General features: G+C 38.6%; 1 protein-coding gene across 20 annotated transcripts in view; it reads left to right on the plus strand.

Annotated features, from left to right (window-relative positions):
- PARD3 (par-3 family cell polarity regulator) overlaps positions 1-24,271 on the plus strand; it is a 451,472-nt gene that overhangs the window by 144,902 nt on the left and 282,299 nt on the right. For 11 of the 20 annotated variants that reach the window (XM_032100143.1, XM_032100149.1, XM_032100079.1 and 8 more), the window contains 2 exons: positions 6,621-6,801; positions 17,363-17,452. In XM_032100143.1, the coding sequence (XP_031956034.1) occupies positions 6,621-6,801; positions 17,363-17,452 (271 nt within the window). The remainder of the gene's footprint in view (positions 1-6,620; positions 6,802-17,362; positions 17,453-24,271) is intronic. The other 9 variants (XM_032100158.1, XM_032100168.1, XM_032100133.1 and 6 more) reach the window with 1 other exon arrangement.

Genomic DNA, 24,271 nt, shown 5'->3' on the forward strand with positions numbered 1-24,271 from the left:
GGTTGCACATCCAGCACAGAATGACTCTTAAATGCTGCTATTTTGCTAATTGATTTTTTTTGGTTTTTAATATCTGTGGGCAGTAGTGTATTATTTGTAAAAATACCTATTTTTTTCTGTATTTTTTCTTACCAGCTCATTGAAACAGTAGTTATATTTAAATGGGTTTTTAATGAGCCATGTAGAAAAGTGAAGCTCAAGGAATAATAAGAATTTGGGTCTGCTATGGGGCTATTAAAGTCAGTTCAGTCATCAGATAACCTACGAATTGATTTTGCATTTAATTTCTTTCATTTCTAAATAATAATTGGCTACTCCCTTGCTAGAGATTTTCCCGAATTTATGGGGTTTTTTCTCTTACACTCATTTGTTCATTCACAAGCAACTTGTGTTTTGGGATGTTATGGAGTCTGAGGTGCCATTAGCTGAAATTTGATTTACTGGTGGGCCTTATTAAACAAGTACTCCTTAGGTCTGTATTGTAACATGGACTGAGTAATACACAGACTGCTTTGGATATAGGTGGTTTTTGCCAAGCCTAAAGAGCTGCTAGAGAGCTCTGCTTATATTCTCTTGCAATCTCCCTCATTTGTGCTGGTTGCAGAGGGATGTGTGTAGCCAGTTCTGTTGGTGCCTTGCTAGTTCGCTGTACAGGCTGGCTTGAGACTGGAAATGCTTTTTGCGGAGGAAAGGATGCCAGTGATGTTCACGTTTAAATCTTTTGCCAACCTCCTCCATGTCCTCTTCCCAGCTACTTGCTGCACATATCTGAATGTGTATGGCCATGCTATGAGAGGGGTTGAAATCTCCCAGATCAGCAGTCCAGGTGGCTGTCACAGTGAGTGCAGACAGACACCTATACAGTGGGACTGCAGGACAGGGCTGGGCTTAACCCTCTGGCATTAGGGGTTAAAGGAAATGCTTGAAGTAGCTACTTTAGGTGAACATATTTTCACAAGGCTAATTTAGATTTTAGAATCTCATTTGGACCATCACAATCTATATTCAAGGACCATAAATCCCCTGTGAAAAAGTTCAGTTATTAAGCATAAACTGAGAATCAGAATCGTTGACAGCATTGGTGCCTCACCAGAGGTGTGTGGTTGGGCTGCTCCATCACTTGGAGCTGCCTCACAAGATCTGTGCTCTCTGTTCTCCTGGAGCCAGAAAAATGACAGCTTGTGTGAAAGGCAGTTTTGTCCGTGGATGGGCATCCTGCAGGAGGAGCTGTTCAGCATAAATGCCAGAAGACCATAGCAGCTGTGAAAGGGAGGACCACATCTGGAAGTTGTATAGACTAGGAGGGAAAGTGCAGGTTTCAGCCAGGGGAATCCAGACACTTATGGTTGCTCAGCAGATTAACTACTGAACAATTGGCCACTGAACAGCCAGAACAAATTAGGAGTGCACTTGTATGAAATTATCTCCTAAGTGTCCTTCTGGTGAGAAGAAACCAGATATTTAAAATGGGTCCTAATAATCTAAAAAGGTAAGTGATTTCAGTTTCACTCAGTGTTATAAAGTGGATAAGAAGTGCAGAGCCTCTATGAAACCCGGAGGATATGAAAGCCAGAGGATCAGTTGCTGTCTTTCTAGCAGGAGAATGGAGCTGTAATGCTAACTGATTTTAAAGTAAGTCTGAAATCATTGCTGGTGCCTACATATGAGCCAGTATCAGATTAATCAATAAATATCATGAAAGGATTAGCAAGTTTTGGACAAATACTTAGGAATATGAAAAATTCAAGTGATCTTTTTGACCATCTTGTCATAGTGGTGGAAAAATACAGAAGTTTCTCGCTTTATGAATTTCTGCAGAGTGGAGGATTTCTGGTTTTGTGGTTTTGTGCTGGAGAGAGATGACCTGATCAGACCATTTGATGGTGATGAATTGGTTTATATGATGGTAGTACTTAATGAAAATGTAAACAGCCATTGCTGGTGGAAATAGTTTTTTAATCCAGTTAATTAACATTCAAGTACTTAATCTAGTCTATTAATTAAGACTGCATATGTGTTTACTAATTTTTAATTACTTTAGAATAGACGGAAATTGTAATAATTAATGTTGGAATGCAGACTGCTGCTGCTGTGTCAATATTAAAATAAATCAATCTTCTTGCCTTTTATTTATTTAAGTAAATATAACCTGGTTAGTGTCATGTGTTGAGTCCCAGACAGAGCAATAGAGAAGCTCATCCTCTCTTTTAAAAAGAGTAAGATTGTAATTAATTCAGTACAAGCTGGTGTTATAGAGGGCTGAATGCAGTTAGAGGCTGGAATGCCTTCCTCCTATCCCGGAGCCAAAGGCGCCTCAGTAAAACTTTGTTTTGATATCTCAGGCTGTGAAATAATTTCTTTGTAAGCCATTTGCTTGATGAAGCTAATATATTAAGCAAAAAAAATTATGTTACTCTCCCTTCATTGTCTGTTTGCTATGGAAAGACTCTATCAGTCAAAAGAGAAGAGCATTAATTTGCTGATTTTTAAACCATATTTCTACATTTTTTTGTCTTCAGTTGGATAGCCATAAAAAAACCCCACACCTCTTGAGATACACTAATGATGACAAGTAAGCTTTTTACAGCTGGGATAATTGTTGAATTATACTGCGGTTTTGTATTTCTAAAAAAAGAAAAACTGGTTGGTTAAACACTGAATGTTGTTGCTTTTTAAAATAATCATTTCTTTTGTTGATAATTCACACATGATTGCTTGTATTTCTTGCTGTGGAGTTTAGAAAGTATTTTAGTTTATGCAGTTGACCATTTGAAGATTTACTCTAATTCCATTGCTGAAATGGGATTAACATTTCCATAAGTTATGATCTGAACAAAGCTGCTGTCTTTATATCTGAATATGTTAATGAATATTTGAAAGGGATTTTTTTCTTGAAAAAGTTGTATACATATACATTGGGGACCAAAATCTTGCATTATTCAAACTGATAACTCTTCCTATGCCATCTTACTGTGATAAATGATGATATTGAAACCTCTCACCTTTCTGTTGTTTTTGCCATATTATAATAAGCATGCCAATCTAAATTAAGCCTGTAATTTATTACAGTTGTTTTGGGATGACAAAGGGGTTTGTTTTTATTTGATTTTATTTCCTATTTGCAGATTTTTAGTTCAGTGATTGAAAAATACAGGTAGTCCTGTTACCCCAGGTGATGAAAACTACTGTAATCAATTAAACCATGCTCTCATATCTTTGGTGCATTCAAGTTGAGGTCCCATGGAGTAGGAGGTGGATAAAATATATAATAATAATGATTATTATTATTTATTAACTATTGTTAAGATGATACTTGTCTTTGGTGTGAGTTTGTCTTTCACAAAGAAAAATAAAATTAAACCAATCCAAATGGCTCCAATACTCATTAAATTTTGGTGGAAGTTCTTTTAAAGAACTGATAGTGGTCTAATATTGAACAGCTAAGCTATTTACTTTATTAAAGCATTACTATGGTTTGTTCAGTCCTTCTGCTGTTCATTTCTGCATAAGATTGGATGTTATGATGAGTTTCTCAGGTCACTGAGAAGTGATGAGATCTAAAACTAAATAACAGAGAACAGGAGGCACAGCTCATTTCAGGTATTTGAAATAATAGAGTGATTCTTGAAAGGCTAGGATAACTTCAGTTATTTATTTCTTATTAAAGAAGAAAATAATCAACATGGAAGCAGTCTCCTGACAATAAAGATGTTTCCAGAAAAGGTAGTCACCTTTGTTTTCTACTCTCTTTAAATCTGACATCTAAAGCCCAGCAAAATACCATAGGCTTACCATTGACTTTAAGGCTGATAAAAACTGGTCTAGTAATGTGTGCTCCATTCTTTGCCAAATTAAAGACATCTCTGTGGCCTTCAAACATGACTCACTGAGAGGCCTTTTCCCTGGCATGGAGCAGTGTTTATCTCTGTGGGTTCCTGCAGCAAAAGATTCTTCCTAGCTCCAGCGAGCTACTCCTGTGGTTCCTTCTACATGTCCGTAAGGTGTCTCTTAAAGATTTTTGTTTTGTTTCTTGTTCCTGCAAGGATGGTAGTTGAGGTGTGATCTCTGGGCTTGCAGCAGTACAATTCCTCTCCTCAAATAATCTTCTTTGATTAAAATAAAGGGTGTTGGAAAAATCAGAGATAAATGCTTGGTATCATAATACAGTGCAAACATGTTTGGCTGTCCTTGTTTCCTGCGAGGTCCTCATATTGCAGAATGGCATACCAGGGTCTGGAAATCAAGATTCAGCAGTGTTTATTTGCATAAAGTCTTCCAGTCCCAAAGACTTTCTAGCTCATTAAGAGGACTGAGTGTACCATGGTATTGTGTGTGCTGTTTTACAACGAACTTCCTAACCTGTGTTCCTAATGCTAATTAGATTTGGAGAAGGCTGACATGGCTTGTGTTTCTTCATGCTGAAAAAATGTTACAACTTGGTATGCCTTTTAATGGAACTGAAGCCTTTTGAAGGTTTGGTGCTGTCAAAATAGCGAATACCTGCAAAAAATGATAAGATCAAAAGCTAAGCTTGAAATAAGAAACATTCATTTGTAGATGTTCTGAAGTTATAGGTTGTAGACTATCTGGAATAGGCAAAAAGCTGGAGGCAACTTAGAGTAGGAGATAACATATATAGAGATTTATATGCACATACCTTTTTGCGTATATATAATACCTATAAAATACTTGCAGCTGCATACATCAAATAATATTTTTCAATCAACCTCAAAGGAGCAGAATGTAATTGAGGGATTTATCTTGATGCATGACATGCGAAGGACAAAAAGATTTGATGTTTCATGCCTAGGATTCTTAAACGCTTTGTTTGTCTTTTGTTGTAATACATTACAGATCTTCAGATGTGGATTAATTTATTTCCAGTTGCTGGGGATTGGTAATTAGCTTACTGTAAAACAGTAAGAGAGTTATGAGTAAAGTTTTAGAAGCATGTTTTTGTAAGCATTGATATTTCACAATGTGTTAGAAAATTAAATTTCCAATACTCTTGAGCTACTGACATTTTGGTGTTGTCACATCTCTTTTGTGTGTAGATTTCTCAAGCATAAAATAATGACTTTTATGGTAAAAACATGTTCCAGCTGTCTGCAGCTGCAGTCTGGTTTTCCTGCTGCTACCTACCTTTCAGCCAGCACTGGAGAGAGCATGGATGTTTTACCCATTACCAGTTTTTTCTTTCTGTTTTTTGCATGCCTGAGCCTAAATTTGCATTAGATGTGAAATTATTGGCAGAAGTTTGCTACTCTCTGTAATTTCAAAATGACTGGTTAAAAAGAGTAAATGCCTGAGAATACTTTCAAAAGCTGAATTCCCAAATGGTTTCCACTTGGGCATAGAGTTGCAGTTTTAAATTTTGTTATTGGTGCTTATGTAAGTTAAATTTGAGTAGAGGGACTATTATTAAAATCTTTTGGCTAAGATGATGTTGAAATTGCTTAAAAAAAAAAAAAAAGAGAGAGAAAATGACCTCTGATGCCTTTAGGTTACATAAAGTTTTTGCTGTTGTTCTAACAGAATAAACAATTTGCAGAGACCAGCATAGGTTTAAGTTGATTTGCTCCATTTACCCTACCAATTTGGACAAAAGAATGTAATGCTTTCTTGGAAATGTCTTTCAGATATTATATTATAGATTAATTTGCAGGCTGCAGAATGCTGCTATCCATAAAACTTTTTTCTCCATCTTGAAATTAAGTTCTAAAATGAAATGTGTATAAGAGCTGGCATTATTTCTTTCAGTACATTACCAATGATAAATTGGGATAAATTATTTGTTTAAAATAAATGCATAAAATCATTTACAGGGGAAAAAGTATCTCAGGTTTATCAAAAATCACCATGATGTTTCCCTATTTTTCTTGCAGTGATGAACACAGATTTACTAAATCTTTATTAAATTAGTGACTCGGCAAAGTTCTAAATTGGACTTGAGATTTCAGACTTGTCTTGGAGAAGTTGATTGCAAGCAAATACAGAGTATCGCCATAGATCTGACTAAAGGACTTTTGCAAGAGAAGCCCACAAGTTAGGTCATAATAATAGATAATAGATCAATAGATGGCAGAGTAATAGATGATAACTGGTTGTGATTATAATGCTTGGCTTTGCATTTTGTCTGTAGCTTTCAGTGTGTATTAACATAACTTCTTCTTGTATGTTCTTATTCTGTAAAACTGTGGCTTTTACTCATGATTTGACTCTGTAGTAATGATGCATATAGAGGTATTTAAACAGAGATATTAAATTCCAGTGCACAGGCATCAATCCACACTCAGATAGTTTTCTGCATTTCTGGGTAAGATGAAGTGGTTTGCTGGGGAAGGTGCAACCCTTGCTTTCCTGACTTGGTGCCGTTCTTTCTGTGGCTCACAGTGATGAGTTTCATGTCCCATCAGAGCTATTGACCCTTTGTAGTATCCAGTTAATGGCTGCCTTTCCTTGGGCTGATGATGTTGTGATCTAGGCATTGATTGGAGTCTCTGCTGATAGACACTTCTTGCTCTTTGGTGGGAAAAAATGGTGAAATGCTGATCTGCATTGGCACTTTGATGGTGTTGAGGTTTTTTTTTTTTAACAGTAGATTTAATTGTTATTTGCAGCTCGTGGCTGTGTTTGATGAGCAAGATCCACACCATGGGGGTGATGGCACCAGTGCCAGCTCGACAGGCACACAAAGCCCAGAGATTTTTGGCAGTGAGCTTGGCTCCAACACGGCATCGGCCTTTCAGCCTTACCAAGCAACAAGTGAAATTGAGGTCACCCCGTCAGTCCTTCGTGCAAGTGAGTAAATGTTCTCGGTATCTCAATGCGTTTCATCTAAATTTACAAAGATGCCAAGTGCTGTTATCCATTGATGCTGCTGGGAAAAATGATTCATTATCTGTCCTTATCGAAAACTGATCAGAACTGAGAAACTGCCTAAATGCTTCTTGCATGCAAGTAAACAAACCTGTTCTGTTTTAATAAATTATTTATAAGCTTGCTTTTAGGAGCCATAAGCTCCTTCTATGCTGCCAGTTTAAAAATGTCATCACACTGAAAATCACAGCAAAATTTCCAAATGTAGTTGCTGCAAGGTGTAATTTTCAGTTTACCAGTTATATTCCATTTAATGAACAAAATAGTAGAAAGAAACTAAAGGTAGGAGCACTTTCTACTTAACCTGTCAATGTTGCTAGGTTATGCCTGTCACCTTTCCATAAAAACACCTGCTAAAACGTGCATTTACTGTGTTGCAAAAATACACTTCTTTAAAAAGCAGAAACTATAGCCAGAAACATCTCTTTATTTTGTTTATTTCAATGTGGTGAACATTTGTTGGAAAACAGTGAATTACTTATCGCATTTCTTGCTCAGACAGGTTCTTTGAATATTTCAGCTTATTAAGAAGAAAAATTATGGAATGAAATTTACTATGTAATTTTCATTGCTGTTGAAAGTACTATGCAGACAAGGATGGATATGTGGATAAAGCATTGTGTCCTTTTATCTGTAGTGTCTTATCATTTTGCTCACTGAACTTTTGAAATAGTGACTCCACTCCAGAAAATTCTTAGCAGAAGTCAGTATTATCAGTCCTTTGATGTTCTACAGATACACTGTTTTAAACAGCCCTGTGTAATTTCCAAGAGACTGCTTTTGTGTAGGTGTTCTTTTAATGGTTAAAATCTGTGTTTAAGCATCAGGTAAAATGCAAATGGAAAAGTTACCACTCTGTTAAGTTTGAGGGGTTTCGTACCAGAATATTTCCTGTAAAATTAAGGGGAATAACATTTAACAATTAGCTTACGTAGAGCTGAATGTGTATCTTTTCAAGCTGTAACTATGCTTCACTGAAACACAGAATTAAATTAGGGAAGGATTAATGGCAGAATAAAGAAGTATCCTGGAATTTCAGGACCCTTCCATTTTGCTGTCACTAGAGTATGTCACTGCTAAATGCACATCTAATTTCCATGCATAAGCCAAAAACCTGTCCTCCTCGGTTCTCAACTTAGCGGGGGTTAGGGCAGGCAAATGCATACCCATTTTCTCCTTAGTGTGATTATCTGGTGTATTATACAATACATGAACGTTAGTGCATCAAAATCATATAGTACAGAAAAAATTCAGTAATATATTGGACAGCTCACTTATCTTTGATATCATTCTGGAAAATACATGGATTACTTGGCTAGTTCACTGATTGCAAAAATGGCCAAAAAGGAGTTTGAGACCCTTCAATACAAACATCTTTAGAAATACAGAAGACTTTTAAAACTGTTGGTAAGGATTATAACTCTTTGACACTTTTTATAAAAGCACGAACAAATAAAGTGTGTGAAACAATTTGTAATTGCTATCAGAAATCAGAGATGTTCTCCTATCTATCTAATTCCTTTTTTTAAATGTTGACAGATATATTTTGGTTTTAAATGTTCCAAACTACAGGCTTAGAATCCCAGTGCAGTAATATTATCCCATATTAAACATACCTATTTCAGGAATTTCATTTAAATATACATTGAAAATGGAAATACTATCCTTATTGTGTTTCCTTTATAACTTGTGAAGTGAAGCATAGCATACAAATGGTATTCTCAGTATTTCAAATAATTATCTTCTTACTGTGTAAGTTCTATTCAGCAAATAAAACCCATCCAGTTTTGCGGTAGATGCAGATCCTGATTATTACATGTTGACAAGGTCATATATCTATTAATTGGATTGGAGATGGGATACAAAATTGCTGTAATTATTGTAATTTTCTAGCTAATTGCAGGGTTGGCGGTGAATATTTTACTGCTAACAAATGAAAAACAGTATTCCATCTGAAATTGGTTTATAGCATTTGAGACGCTTTGTTTTACATCTCTGGTGCTTTTTGCGGGCAAGGTGGGCTCTGTTTCGGAGTGGTTCCCGTGCGGCCGCGCAGCTTTGCGCCCCTGTGCTGCTGCTCACCTGCACCCTCTGCTCCCAGGCAGCATCTCAGTGCATTAGGCTGAGGCTCAAGGGCCTGCTGAGATCCTCCTCTCTTTGTTCTGGTTGCCATGCTACCCCTTTTTGTTTGTTTATAGATCACACCATCGTTCCTCTCCTAGCAAGGGAAAGGGTAGCTACATCAGGTCCAGCTGGAAAAGTGATATTCATCTGGAGTCCCTCTTTTCCCATGCACAAACACAGCCTGTACTTTGCATGTCGTGGGGGTGTGTGTGTGTCAAATTCAGTCTTCCCATATAAACGTGGAAACAAAAATGAGGCTGGCTCATACCCCGTGCGTTGTTTTGCACTGTGAAAACACAATTCATCAATACAAGCAGTTGATTTATTTATGTTTCTTATCTAGCTGTTTCTTTTTTACTGCTTTTCTGTTACCCAAGTTAAACTTCTTGTTGTATTTCATCACTTCAGCTGCATCTTTTTTCTAAGCCTACAGTACACAAGGCGTTTTTTGTGTTGTGCCTGCGTGCTTTCTGGGAAGAAGTTGGAAGCTCACTGCAGAAGATTGTTAAAGCAGACTGATGTTTATTCCCTGCTGAAATATAAACTGGAGACGCAGGTGAAAATTGCCAAACCTAATGAGCAATTTGGCAGATAAGACAGGATGTCAGGCAGTGACAGTTCAGCAGCGGGTGCACTGCCTGTGAACCACGTTGTTTGTTTCACAGTACTGCATTTAAATATTGTAAATAAAATCCTTTTCCAGCTACATGAGATATTGTGGAAAGGGTCATCCTCTTTGTCTTGTTTTCCTTTTAAATTATTTAGCTTGTTCAAGAACTAAGACCACCCTTGGTTATTTGTCTTGGTGTGATTATATGTAACAAGTCTCTCTGAATATTTCAGCAGTTACAGTGAAAAAACATTTTTAATACATAACATTATTTTGAAAACATTATAAGAGAGGTAGAGAGGCTTGGAGAGCTGATGTTTTTTCCCTTAGAGGGAATAAGATGTTGTGGAGATCTTTTATCTTCAGCCGCTTAATGGAAGGGTATTGAGAAAATGAAGCCAGATTCTTCTCACATAGGCACATTATTGCTGGAGACAACAAACATGGAAACATTTTCAACATGGAAAATGCCAGTTAGAAATAAGGAAAACTATTCTCACCTGGAGAGCAAAACAAGTTGCTCAGAGAAATTGTGGCATTTCCATGTGCTTGGAGATGGACAGAAGTTGACTGAACATGGCCCTGAACAGCCTGATCCAGCTGGTCCTTTTTCTGTGTGACTGAATAAACCAAATGACCTCCAGAGATCTCATGCAACCTTTGTAATTCTGTGATTACAAGTATAATTAATAAAATGAAACAATTTGCTTCTCAAAGCTATTGCTTGTAAAAGTGAATGGTGTCATATTTAGCAGACAGGTGTACGAGCATGTTGTGCGTGTACTGCTTCCCACCCTGGTTTATATTGTACTGGTTTTTGCCCGTGTGACACAAATCAGCTGCCTGTGCATTTTACAAGACTGCTGCTTTTGTTTCCAGGATGTCTTATAGGTGCTTCAGTTGCTTAAAAATGAGATATGAGGCAATTGTAAGCTTCTCCTAAAGGCTGGAGGGTCAGCATCTCCCAGAACACTGGCCAGAGAGCCTAAGAAATTACGAAGAGCTAGCTGGAATTGGTGCACTCCAGTGATATATTTGCTCAGGTGATCTGTATCATATATTTTAGTAGGACTCTCAGCATCCATTTCATATTCTGGTCACAGAAGCAGACTATGAAAAAAAAAAAGGTCTAGATGAGAATCTTCTGAAATGAGTGCACAGCTGGCTGTGAAGATGTACTAGAAGTGCAGAGAAGCAAAGAAATTGCTTCAGCTTCACATCGTTGTTTACCCAGCAGCATGGCTGTTGCTTTAACGTTCCCTGTGTGCAAGTGTGCTCTCACCCTGCAATCAGCACAAGTTTATTCCTCACAGGTAAGAGCATACATGCAGACTTTGACTGGGAATTCATTGTTATAATAAAGTTCCTGACCTTGCTTGCCTTTGAATTTCTGTCTCTTTCTCAGCTTTCTGAGTAGTTATTAGTTGTTCACTGACAAGTTAGTAGGACATATCAAGTATAGCCCCTGAGGGCTTTCCTAGTTTAAGGACTGTTTCAGTATTTTAATAAGTCTGAACTGGAATATAAAATATTGCTTAAAAAAAAAAAACTTAAGATGGAGTTTCAGGCGCAGTGTTTCAGTTCAGCATTGACTTTTGATACATTTATAAACTGTTCAGAAATCAGTGAGATGGGCACAGCCACTGCATCTAGGAAGAAAAAGGTAATTTGCAAGGCAGTATTAATGAACAGCAAAGTCCACAATAGTGTGAGAAGGATCCTGGCAATATAGTGCATTACTACAGTGCAATCGGGCATTACACTATTCCATCAAAAGATCAAAAGCAAATGCTATTGTGGGCTCACTGTTGTGAGCTGGAAGGCTTAAGCTGGAGTGAGCAGTTGTGGTGCCAGCTGTGGAGAAATTCTAAACAAGTTGGAGAGAGTCAAAAGAGAGCAACAAGAATAAGTTGCTTTGGGGACTGTGATGAATTGGTAGGACTGGTTTATTAGTTAAGGAAAGATAAAAGTGGTAGGCTCCAAGTCTTCAAATGTGTTGGTATTCTTCTCATTCTTCATGTCTGATAAGGAGAATTGGCATTTCCTGGGAAAAATCCAATTTTAGTAACTCATAGGGCTAGAAAACATGTTTACACATCATGTAGCAATGCAGTATTTGTGGGAGTGGTTAAGAGTCAGGTTCTGTGTGCTGCTAAGCACTCTCTGTGCTGTGCTCTAATGCAGGAGGGCTGGTGGGGGCAGTCTGTCCTGTTCCTGGCTGAGCTGTAAATATTTATAAGGTAGAGGCCTTGGTTTCATGGTTTGGAGCACTCCATGTTAGTGTGTTGGCAAAGAAGTGCAGAGGTGAGTTCATACTTGTTCCGGTTTCAAAACCGATGATTGTTTCAGCACTCTTTCCCACATATGGCCACTAGAAACTTTTTCATTCTTGTTTGTATCTCTTTGACTCCTAATTCAGCTCTGAGTCATCTTTATGTATGGAAAAAAGGTATTTTCAAATGTTGAAGAACTAAGGAATCGAGAGATTAGAAAGGGAGGAAGGGAAAGATGAGTTCATCAAACCCCAGATGTTTGGAGCTTTATCAGATCGAGTTATCTCTAGGATTAAATAGCTGATTACAGATATATAGAAAGCCATCCACATTTATAATGAAAGATTAGGACTTTACAGGCAGTGCTTGCTGAAGGCAGTTGGGAGGTTTTCCCCTCTCTACACTGAGTCTCAGATCAGCTTAGCTTTCCACGATGTGTCTCCTTGGTCACCTTCATTGGTGTTCAGATGCCTGTAATTCCAGTGAAGTTCCAGTGAAGTTCCAGGAATGAAATACAAAGGATTTCCAAACCATCATTCCCACTGTTACTCCCTTGCCAGGTTCTCTTATGTTTCTTTTACTGTGTAATACAAAAAGAACATTGAACTGAGGCTTGCACCTCAGCTGATGGCATCTGAATAAGGAAGGTTTCTCATGCATTGGAGTTTGAGGACAAGATTTAGCAAAGTCTGTTTCCTCACCTTCTGGTGCTCTCGCCGTTCAGGAATTCTTATCACATTTTATCTCTATAGCTCTGTGAGGGATATGATTATTTAAAAGCCAGAGTTATTGAATCAAAAAATCAGTACCAGGTGCCACTTTCTTCCACGAGGCTAAATTTGATCTTTGTATGGCACAGTTCTGACTTGAGTGGTCTCCAGTTGGTGTTTTCTCCAAGCGTAGTGCTCTGCTGTTAATTTGGGATTGTTGAGCAGTTTAAAAACCATGTGTTTTTGATGAGACTGTGACACGTTTGTAAAAACAAATGGATTTTAAACTGCTTAAGTTTCTAAATTAACCTTTAATATCTTCAATCTTCTCAGTATACCAGCAAGCAAAATACTGTTGCTTCTAGTAGGATTAAAAAAATCCCTGAAACCAATAAAGTAAAAAATTTTAGAACTTACTGATTCTCTAGAGGAAACCTGAGCAATTGTGGTGCATTTCAAGATGTTATTCCATATGGTGAAGACTTCTATCTGCAAGTACTAATAATGGGGAGTAATAAAAATACAGTATTGTATCTGATACCTGGTTGTACCGCAGCTAGAGAATATAGTACAAGAGGGATAATAAGGAAAGGTTATAAAGATGTAAGTATTGAATTTGAATAGTTTAAGAAGTCAGGTTTGGATATTAGTCTAAGTTTGACATCTTAAATAGATTTAATGTTCAGTTGAACAATAAGCTATTGTGGAAATCAGAGCTGTACTCTCAGAATATTTCAACACTCATATGTGGTGGTGATGGTGTTTCTGGGTTTTATTTTCCATTTCTTTAAATGAAAGACAACTTTTTCTGTAATGGAACTCTATATTTGTGTATGCAAAAATATTATGCCATTTTACCCACTCAAACATTGCAGTGTAGCTGCTCAAGTCTGTCATATTGTGGTATCATGGGTTTAATACCATTGAGATAAAGCTATATGTTTATTTAAAGAGTTTGTCATCCCACATATCAGTATGTATTATACAAGTAAGTGTAATAACTCTTAAAATAGATACTTTCTTGATTGCTCCTCTGTTTCTTGTAATTTCATTATAAGCAAACAAGGAGGAGCACAGTGAAGGCAAAGGAACATGAATCTGAAATGAGTAGAGAATGCTTTCTCACAATACAGACAACCACCCTGTGAATTTTTTTACTTTATGACGGCATATGTACATATTACATTTTTTTGCCCAACAGTTTCTAAAAACCTTATGCAGTATTTATAGATAGTTGTTCTGAAATGTGATAAAACAGTATCCTTAACATTCAGAGCCACTAGTCTGCAACATTAACTGGCATCCCAGTCGTGTTTTGCTTTGCTTTGAGGCAATGGGAATGGTCTTTGAAGGGGTATGGGGGGCTGGGCAACTTACATTAATTACTCACAAAAAAATTTTCCAATAGGAGAGGAAGCACAGTTTATCAAAGGTACTTAATTACTCACTTGGTCCTAAGCAGGCTGATTTTGTGGGATTGGTGTTTTAGGGCTAACAAAGAGTGGTGTGTGCTGGGGGCTCTGTGCCGCGCTGTCTGTGAGGTTACCCTTAGTTCAGTGCATCAGCTAGTGTATGGCTGCCCCCCCAGAAAAGCATGTGGGTATTTTTGATCACAAGCCCGATATTGTAAGATATTACACTTAAAGTACATCCTTTATTAGGCTAAACTTGTACTTCAGTGTGAGAATTGTTGCTTGCTTTTGTTCATGATTCACAAAGGATCTTCTTGCTCCTTTCCTTATTACATTTACAGCACATTAACTCTCTCTCTTTTTTTTTTAGATGGGGATGTGTTTTGGAGATAGTCCATCTCTTTGGGTGATTACTGGGAAAAAGTTGCTTTAAATTCTGTGTCTTTTGACATGTTCCTTTGAGGAGGATGAGAGAGAGAGACAGATGGCTACTAGTTGAATAGGCTTGTTTTTCAGTTGTTTTTTATTTACTCTCTCATGCACTGAAAAGGACTGAAACATGATATTGAAATAAAGGAGTGGATGAGAAATAACTTTCCATTAGTTTATTGCCTTATTTCCTACTTGAAAAAAAGATAAAATTTGTTCTTTTTCCTACCCATCTCTTGCTGTAAACCTTAAATGAATTATGTAGTTAAGATGAGTGCCAGCTTCAGAATGCTGTGGGTTCGTGTTAGGGGCAGATGAAGCATTCAGGGTGAGAATAAAGTGTATGTATTCAGAAGAACTTTTCTCTTTTTGACCCTTGGCACTGGATGCCGTGGAGGTGACAAGTTCGGCTCCAGCCGATGCACCTGACGAGGTCTGAGCCGAGGTGAGGCCCGAGCCCAGCCCCTGCTCTCCTGCTGTCACAGCTTGGCTCGGCTCGGTGTCCACAACTACTCTGCAGGCAGGGCCCCTCAGCTCAGCTCCCCTTTTGTGACACTGCAGGCACAGACAGGGTCTCCCTTCATGACACAGTTGCCACCTTGGTGGTGGGGGCTTTTACTGCCTGGGCTGATGGTAGAGCTGGGCTCTTTGGGGTTGGAGTGAATGTGAACTCGGGCTGTGTTCCGGGTCTGTGTTTCTAGCTTCTGTTACAGATTTAGGTAACTAATTCTATCAATAGTTTTGGATTTACAGAAAGTAGAAATGACTCTATATGTAGAAGGGAATTGAGGACCATGTGGGTTTACAAACAAAAGCAAAAAGTGGTGCTTAGGTTAAGTTAAAATATTGCTACTGCTTGCATGTATATGGTAAAGGGCTGTACAAAGACCGCAAGAGCAAGCTTGCATTAGCTTCCAAAAACTGTGCATATGAGTCAGAAACTAGGCTTCTCAAAGCAAACTTTGATCAACCATTAAAACCTTATCCTGAGGGGTTGGATTTGATTCAGTTCTCTGTACAGCACTGTTCATATTCACAACTGAAAGTAAAATTGGACTCTTTTGGTAATTGCTGGGCAACAGCTGATTAAAAGAAGATGTGACGGATGAGGTTAATACCAACAGACTTTAGGTTCTGCATGTGAGCTAAATGCTCAAGGCAGCCCAGTTTCTCATTCTTGGACACCTTTTGGGTGTGTTCATCTGACCTGTTTTACAGCTTATTTCAGGGTGAAATAGGCCATTGCCTAGACAAGGTGCACTAGCTAATCTCTTCTGATCGGAGAGAAATGGAGTTGACCAGTTCCAAAATACATGTCTGTGAATCCCATTCTGCATGTGATTTAACTCACACCATAAAAATAAATTCTTACAGGAAAGAGTAAAAAAACCCCAAGACTATCGTGAAGTAGAACATTGCCTTTGTTGCCTTAAAAAAGGTAATTTGCAAATTTGGAAGAGAAAGGCTAATTTTGCATGGCCCCAGGAAGTTCCTACACATCCCTAATTAAGCTTGGGAAGTATATTTGGGTTGTGGACAGTATGTATGAGTGCAGAAAATCCCATGTTGGATTTTTTTTGGAGTGAAATTGAGTTTGAGACACTTGGATGGAGTTTTATGGTTAAACCAACAGTGCCATCTCCCTTGGGTCTGACACCGGTATCTGGTCACTTTGTGGTGCTGCTCCCAAGTGGGTAAACCTCTGCAAAGGGGCAGCCTTGCTGTTTCTTGCCATGTGTTCTCAGATGTTGGAGCATCAGAGGTGCCAGGTGGCACTGAAAGCCAGCCCAAATCTGGAGGAATAAGCATGATGCAGGGTTAATCAGGTCTGAAGCACATGAGTTGTCTTCACTGCTCTGTGCAGTTGAGTGTCTCTGTACCCCATTCCCTTACACACTGTGCAGGGTGGTACAGCCATCCTGCCTTTCCTGATCTTCCAGGTATCCTGGCTCCCTGAGGACTTGGGAAAGTTCTCTGTAAACATGCTCAGCCTCTGAATGGGTGGCTGGGTAAAGGAGTATCCCTCAAATATAGGCTGTTAAAGTAAATGGATTTGCAAGTTTACAGACAGAATAATGATGGGCAGCAACTGCTGAAACTGTTTCAATGAAAATAACATTTGAAGCAATGCTAGCAGTTCGTTTTTTTAGATTATAAAAGAATAAAATTATGTTCACCAGTTTCTAACAAGTTGGAGAATGGACACATGTGCCTTGTAAACCAGCCCTATATAATACACAAATAAGTCTTTCAGTGTTTTTTGGTAAGTCCTGACTTGATCTCTCTGCTTTTGGGTGTTTTGGAGGTTTTCTGCATGTGAAAGCTTTCTCCATCAAATATAAAAATGTTGTTCACTTCTTCTGTTCCAACCCATTTTGAGCTCTGATGTTTAAGACTTTCATTAGATGACAGAGAATTTTAGGTCAAACACTGCCCGACTTTCACAATGATTTCCATCTGAAGGGTCTTACATAGTATAGTGTCTTCATGTTTTATTTAAAATTTTAGTTGGGCTCTTCACTCATGGAAAAATAAATGAAAATGAAGGTCTTACTGCAGTAAAAAAACATGGAACTGCTCTGTCAAATGAACTGCATGACATTTATCCATGGGAAATATCCATTAAGTGAGTGAATAAAGTTACTGCTCTAGTTTGACATAGTAGGCAATATTTCTGTGAGTATTGTACATGTAGATGATTTACCTCTACCTCTGTTTTAAGTTCACCTTTAAAGTAATAAAACACAAGTGGGCAAAGTCTTCCCGTAATCCTGCTTTCCCATAGCTCTTTGTTATGTTGCTTAAAACATAACATTACAGTGTAATAAGTATTTTCAGTTCTTCCACCCATAAAGGGTAGGGGGAAAATCTGTTTGCAGTTAGTGCTGGTACTGAGATATTACTTCTGGTTTGTGCTTTTGGCAGTGACCGTGGGAGCAGGACATGCAGCTGAAGGCTTGAGGAGAGGTCACTGCCAGGGTGCTGCTCCAGGAGCTCGAGGAGGAGAAGCCGTGTGTAAGCAGCAATGGAGGGAAGGAAGAGAAAACTGAACTGTTTAAAAAAATATCGCCCAAAAAGTGAAGGGTGAAAAAGCTTCAGTGAAACCGCAGCTGGGAATACTCAAAGATTTTTGTTTACTGCAGCTTTTGTGTTAGCTGAAGAGTTTATCCCAAACTCTGTGTCTTGGTAGCGGCTGTGCAATAGTGTGTTGTGGTGGCAGCAAATCCAGAGAGCCCATAGAACATGGGGGTACCAAAGCAGTGCCTGCTTGAGCCATGTCCTCAGTGGTGCTGGGAGCAAGCAGCTGCCCTCTGAGGGTGCAGGCTCTGGGTTTGTGTGGATCATCTGTGCCCAGAGCGTGCCACAGGCCCCAGGCAGGGAAGCAGTGCTCGGGGCAGTGTGCGCTTTGCTGGGCTCAGACCCCACATTCCCTGTGCAGCTCACGCTCATGGGTACATGCCCTGCAGAACGAGCTCCAGGAGGAGAGTTGTGCTTGTGTGTATGATTTCACTGCTGTATGGAAGTTCCATACAGTTCCCAATGGCTGTCAGTTCAGGGTAGACTGTAATGCAGCTATTTATGTGCTGTTTGCCTGGTGTGGCCGCTGGTGTACAAGCCAGCTTCTAGGAGTCTTCATTCTGTGTTTTACCAGAATGATTTTGTGCATGTGAATTCTTTGCATGGGATTCCTATTATGGGATGAATTGAATATTAAATTACTTCTAAAACCCTGAAGGCAGTACATCAGCTTCACTCATACTGAGCAATTTGTGCCATGCTGTATGTACCATATACCAGTTTCAGTTTCTCAGTTCTCCCAGGGCTGGGATTTTGCTCCATTTGTTTCCATTTTTCTTTTTCAAACTTGGAATGTTTTACTTAGGGTGAAAAATATTTTTAATGAAGTATTTTAATTTGCTCTTATGTTATGGGCTTGTATTCCACCTTCCCCTCATCCAGGTTTTGCCAGATGTTTTAAATATCTTCTCTGTACGTATCCTTTCAAGGTTTTCTGCAAATCCAATTGTGTTTAACAGGCACTGAGTCCTTGTGAATCATTGTTGTATTTTTCTCTACTTTATGCCTCCCAGATCTGACAGATGTCTTGAGTTCTAGGACAGCAGGTTTTCAGTGTTTTCAGTATGAAAGCAGATAAGATTGGTACATAGCTAGAATTTCCTCAGAAAGAAACAGAATTTCAGACCTCTGTGGGAGGAAGCCATTTCATTGACCACATTTTTACAGCATTTAGTAAGTTTAGTAAGTAATTAAATCTAATAATTCATCTTATGCTGTATCAAAAGGGATGGCTTTTCTAAGGAAAGCTGTATTTATGGGGCTTTTTTCACATTTCCTCTCTCTTTTTTTTTTTTTAAGTCCTTGTACGTGTAACATTTAAACCAAATACAGTGTTTCATTTATCTTTCCTTGGAAAAAGTTCTTAAAGTCATAATTTTAGCTAGAGGGATAGTAATTTTCACCCATAGATACATGTGGTTAATTCAGTTTTATTTTCCTTTTGACCAGCCAAATTAAATACATTTGTTTCATTTTAGTCATAACTATTTTATTACTTGCACTGCAGTGTAAACTGTTTGCTCTGTGTTTGCTTCCTTGATTTTTTCCCTCACTATTTTTTCTGTTGTTTGCTTGTAAGATACCTGAAGGATCATTTTTAACAATGAAAAGTGAGGAAATGTCAAAGGTAGGGCTGCTGATGAAGGCTCTTTGTGTGCTCTGTGCTTTCTGTCTGTAGTTATCAAGCTGCAGAATGTGAGACGCTCAGCACGTGTGATGGGGATGAGGCTTTAACCCAAAAGAAGGTTAGCTGGTGACTTGATGCTCCTTCCTTCTGTTTCCATTTGCTGACTTCCAGATTGACAACCCGGTGCATCTGGGTTAACTTGATGCCTCATGGAAATTTTAGAAAGGAGACAACCACTTCGTATCAGCCTGTGATCAGAAACAGAAGGAGAATGGAAAAGAGAAGGCATGAAGAGTAAAAGAACAAAGATGCATGGATCAGAAAAGGGGAGGGGGGAGGGCAGGAAGAGGAGCTAGTGGCAGGGAATGCTTACCTCCCTGGGGACAAATAAAAATACATAACTGTTTCCTTGATGCTACTTTGCTGTATAAACAATTACCCTAGGACCCATGTAAATGATGTATGACTCTGAAAGTGAGTAAGTTGCTGCTGCCCTCCCGCTCACCCTTTCTCTTCGCAAAACTCTCTGTAGAATCTGAGACCTGGTCCATGCCAGAAACTGAAGAAAGAAACAAAAAAAAAAAGTTAAAGACATGAAAAGGAAGGATAATCCCACATGATTACACTTTTGTTATTTCTCAAGTGTTAATCACAAAATGAAAAATGGTAGTGTGTAATGTTAGATTTGTATAAGTTCATGATGACATTTTGAATTACCTTTCCTGAAACACAAACTGTGGATTTTCTGACATAGGAGACATTCACTGAATTGCAGAGCTTTAAAAATGACAGTCCTGGGGCTTTGATGGATTCTCTGTCTCCTGAAGTCTTGAAATTAAAGTCAATATTTTTCTGTATTTCCAACAGAAGTTAAAAGACTAAATGCAGACATTATTGCATGGTGTACCTGGGCTTATATAGGTGTTTGACAGGATGATCACAGGGTGTCTTCCGGATTTGAGTTATGAGTCTTGTTTGGAGTCTCACAGTAGTGCTGCAATGTGTGTAGCAAATGATTCTTCCCATACTTGGACCTATGCTTTTCTCATTCAAGATTATTCTGTATTTACTTTCTTAACTTTTTTTTTTTTGTGGTGCACCCTCTCTTGTTGTTTTCATTGTCCATTCCATCCAGTTCTGTAATCTTTCCATCCTGTCTGCCACAGAAATCTGTAGCCATACTGCTTCAGTACCCTTTACTCCTGCAAAGCCCCCAGCAGCCAGGTTTCCCATTCATCCATACCCTACATTTTGTTTGTAGGTGGAATGTGCTTACTTGGTTAGGTTTGTTTTGTCTCACTTCGTTGTGTGTTTTGGTGTTTTTTAGGATAAAAGGAGAAAATTAATTTTAAAGGTTTTTTTGCATTTGTTTTTTGATTCAGCTCCTCCTTGGTGCAGAGGAAGCGCAGACGAAGGAGGATGGACAGCATCTGGTTGAGTCACCGTGGCTTGGGCTGGTCTTTTTCTTCTGTGGGACTGGCTGGAAAGTCATCTACTACTCAGGAAACTGAGGCTGACAAAAATTCTGCATTAACTTTTTACACTTTCTTTGCCCTTTAACAGAAGGCTCAGCAAAAAAAAAAAGGATGTTTTGAGCCCTTTTCTTCCCAGAGTACTTATTCTCTTTGCTGTACTTCATGGCCAGCTGCTGGCATAGCTGTATTACAAAAAATTCCTAAGACTGTATTTTGCAGCAATGGTTTCAAGTGTGCTCTGACTTAATTAGTAGCAAAATCCAGCTTATATCTCTGGCTGTACTAGGGGCTTCATGCTATTGTGTGACTGCTTATTGTTGAACATTTAATGCAGAAAACAGTTTACCTTACAGATGTGGGGTTTTGTTTTTGAAAGAAAAATAGGTTAAATATGTAAGTCACCACATAAATGCTAAGTATGATTATAAAATGCAAAAATGATGATACAGAATTCTGAGGGAGAGCCGTGCAAGACTGCCTGTGGGCCTAGGTTTTTAGTCCTGTGCTTTTACAGCAAGAGACTAGAAATGCTTATGCAATATTAATTCAGGATATAAAGCAAATTGGCATTTGGAAGCATTCAATTTTGCTCATAATTGTTCTCCATTCACTTGGCCGATTATCAGTAATTTCAGGGAATTAAAGACGCTCTTTTTAGAAGTTTCTAGTGAACTCTTTAGAATTGTCATACAATAACAAACCTGCCACTTAGGCAGCAATTTTCCCTCTTGCTGTCCTCAACACTGATGTTAGATCACTGTTTGGAAAGGCTAGACAAGCAAACTGCCATGCAGTAAATCAGCAGGAAAATTTTTTCAGCCTCATGCTGCTGAGTGAATTTTGATCCAAGAATTTTTGTGTTTGTTTTGTTCATGCAAAGACTTTTATCCTCCAGTTTGGGACCAGAGAGATTGGTCTTCTTTGATAGCTAATCTGCTAAAGTGTATTTTGTTAAAGAACTTAGTATTACATTTTTGTGGATTAAGCTTGTTATTTTTCAGTCATCTCTACGTGAATCCCACTGGAATGCAATTCAAAGTATGTGATGTCCAGTTCTGTCCTTTTCCTCTGCTTTAATGTGAAAAGGGAAACAAAATAGTTAAAACTCCTCAGGAGGGGGATTGTGAAGTGCCATTTACTGAAAAGGTAAATGTGTGTCTGTGTCACAGGACTTCCTGAAGCACAAAGTGTGCACAGGGACAAGAGCTGCAGAATGTCTGTGGTCAGAAAGGGACTGTTTGATGGTGATCTGTGACAGCATGATCCAGTGACCCAATGGGGATATTACATACCTGCTTTTAGGTTTTAGATGTGCTGAGCATAATCATCTCTCAGTCTCATGATCTCAGTCTCTTCCTTTCTCCTGGAGTTAGCAGGCCAAGGGCCAACATCCCAGCACTGTTCCTGTGCCAACCAGGAGTGAGGAATGTGGACATCTGAATGCATGTGGGATTGGTTAGTTTTGGCTCCCATTTCCAGTCCTGCTGAGGTGCTGCTGCTGAAGAGGAGCAGCAGAGCTCTCTGAGATGTTTAACTGCTTTTCTCCTCGGCTATGTGGAAACAGCAAAAAACTCTTACATTTGATAGGTGGTTTTAGTCCAGTACTCGTATTTGAGATAACCCAGCTGCTTCTGAGGAACATGAGAGCAGCCTTGCTTTGCACAAATGGTTTTGGTCATCTCAGAAAAAGCAAATACATCTGTTTGGTTTATTTTAATCTTCCCTAAATTAGAATTGCCATACTAATCACACAAAAAGGTACGATGATGGTTGTATTCCAAGAGCTGATAAAAACTGGGGGAGGTTAGTGAGGGCTGATTGATACTGGGCACAGAACAAGATGCAGCCCAATCTGCCCCCCTCTTGTGTGATTTGTAATACCTGCAGCCAGGAGTTGTTCCTCCATGAGTGGTCTTCCCTCTCGTTGGCTTTTGCATGATAAAAAAGAGCCCCTTTATTGTAAATGTTCTGTTGTGGAGGGGATGGAACACTCAAATTTTTGAGATTCAGACTTCATTTCCCACATATGCAAAGTCTTGGCTTCCTTTTTAAAATTGTTCAGGAGGTTTGCTTTGTATGTTGCATGACCAATGGGTAAGTTTTCTCTCCTAAGTTTGAACTTGAGACTAAAAATGTTAAACATCCTTTGGAAGTATTCTCAAAAGCTTGAAAAATACATAAATCAAAATCTCCTCTGACAAAAAAAAAGAACTCTGTCATGAATTAATAACTTTTAAAATAGTTCTAAAAATTCCAGAGAAGAACACAAAGTAATGAACTTAGCCTCAGAAAGCTATTTAGTTCTAGAAAGATTTAAGAAGTATTTTTAGTGTTTATGTGAATGATGTAAAAGATAATGTTTCAGTTTCTCTACAGGCAAAATCCCAATTAAAGCTAATGTGTATTTGCATGAATACAAATACACTTTTGTTCTGGAGTGACTTTAAAAAACATCTGCATGAGCATTCTCTGTTTTAGGTAGCCTTTGTATTTGTAGTGATGAGTAAGTATCTTAGATGTTATTTAATGCCGTAGATTTTTGACATCTCATATGAAATATTAACTACGCTAGCACTCATATAGTTATTAAAATACTCTGTCTTCAGAGATTGCATAAACATAGGTAGTTAAACAATAACCTATTTTTCTGCTTTTTTATTTTGCATAAAACTCAAGATAGCTACTTTTATTAACCAGTAAAGTGCTTTTTAGTCAGAAGCACCATATTTAATGTAAAAATGGTGTAGAATGAGAACAATTAGAGTTAATTTTTAGATTTTTAACTAAGCACTTAAAAAACCAGAGGTGGTTCCTGCTGGAAGCACATTGACTGTGTGATGCATGCTGCAGAGAAGTTGATGATCTGTGAGAGCCTATGGATGTTCTACTCACAGTTTGTACATCTTCCTTGTGTTTATTCTGTGAATGGCCAGGTGTTTTGTACAAGCCATGTAAGGATGCATGGATTGAAAATCAGTATGGTAGGGAGGTCTTATTACGAGGAAGTGTTCTAAATTCTAATATAATATAAAAGTGATGATAATAGGACTTGTTCCCTAAAATAATTTGCTCTCAGATAGGTTAAAGAAATATCTCCATCTGTACAGGAGATGGCTGTCTTCTCCTGTGGCTTTCTTTTAGTGGTTGTGCAAGATAACTGTCTTTTGAGGAGTGGAAAATTTTGAGGAATTGCATTCCACAGAACCTTTGTGGAGAATTAACTTAAGCTAAAAGTATTATTACACTGAATTTTTTTTTTTTTGGTTACATCAGGAGCATCTTATGGATATGCAGGTACAAGGTGAGTAGGGGAAGCCTGTGGATGCTGAGGACTGGATGCCATTGTGCTCTTGCAGCTGTCCTTTACATCCTGACTGGCATCCCAGTGCAGCTGGGGCGCTTACTGGAAAAGCAGCTCTTTCTTTGCATCTCCATGTTGGCAGTTGGATGGAGAGTGACCTTTCCATGTTCCTGCTTTACTCCTGGATACATTTTCCCAAGGACCGAGGTCATTAGCACTGTGGGGCTGTGTCTGGGTGTGTGGCATTCAGGGAAGTGAGAGCTCTGTCCATCAGCACACGTGAAAAGCAGCCCTGGCCAGGGGCTCACAGGAACTAGAACAATTATAGTTCCTTTGTTTTCCTGGTTTTCCTT

Source organism: Corvus moneduloides, chromosome 1 (assembly GCF_009650955.1).
Source record: "Corvus moneduloides isolate bCorMon1 chromosome 1, bCorMon1.pri, whole genome shotgun sequence".
Classification (NCBI taxonomy): Eukaryota; Metazoa; Chordata; class Aves; order Passeriformes; family Corvidae; genus Corvus; species Corvus moneduloides.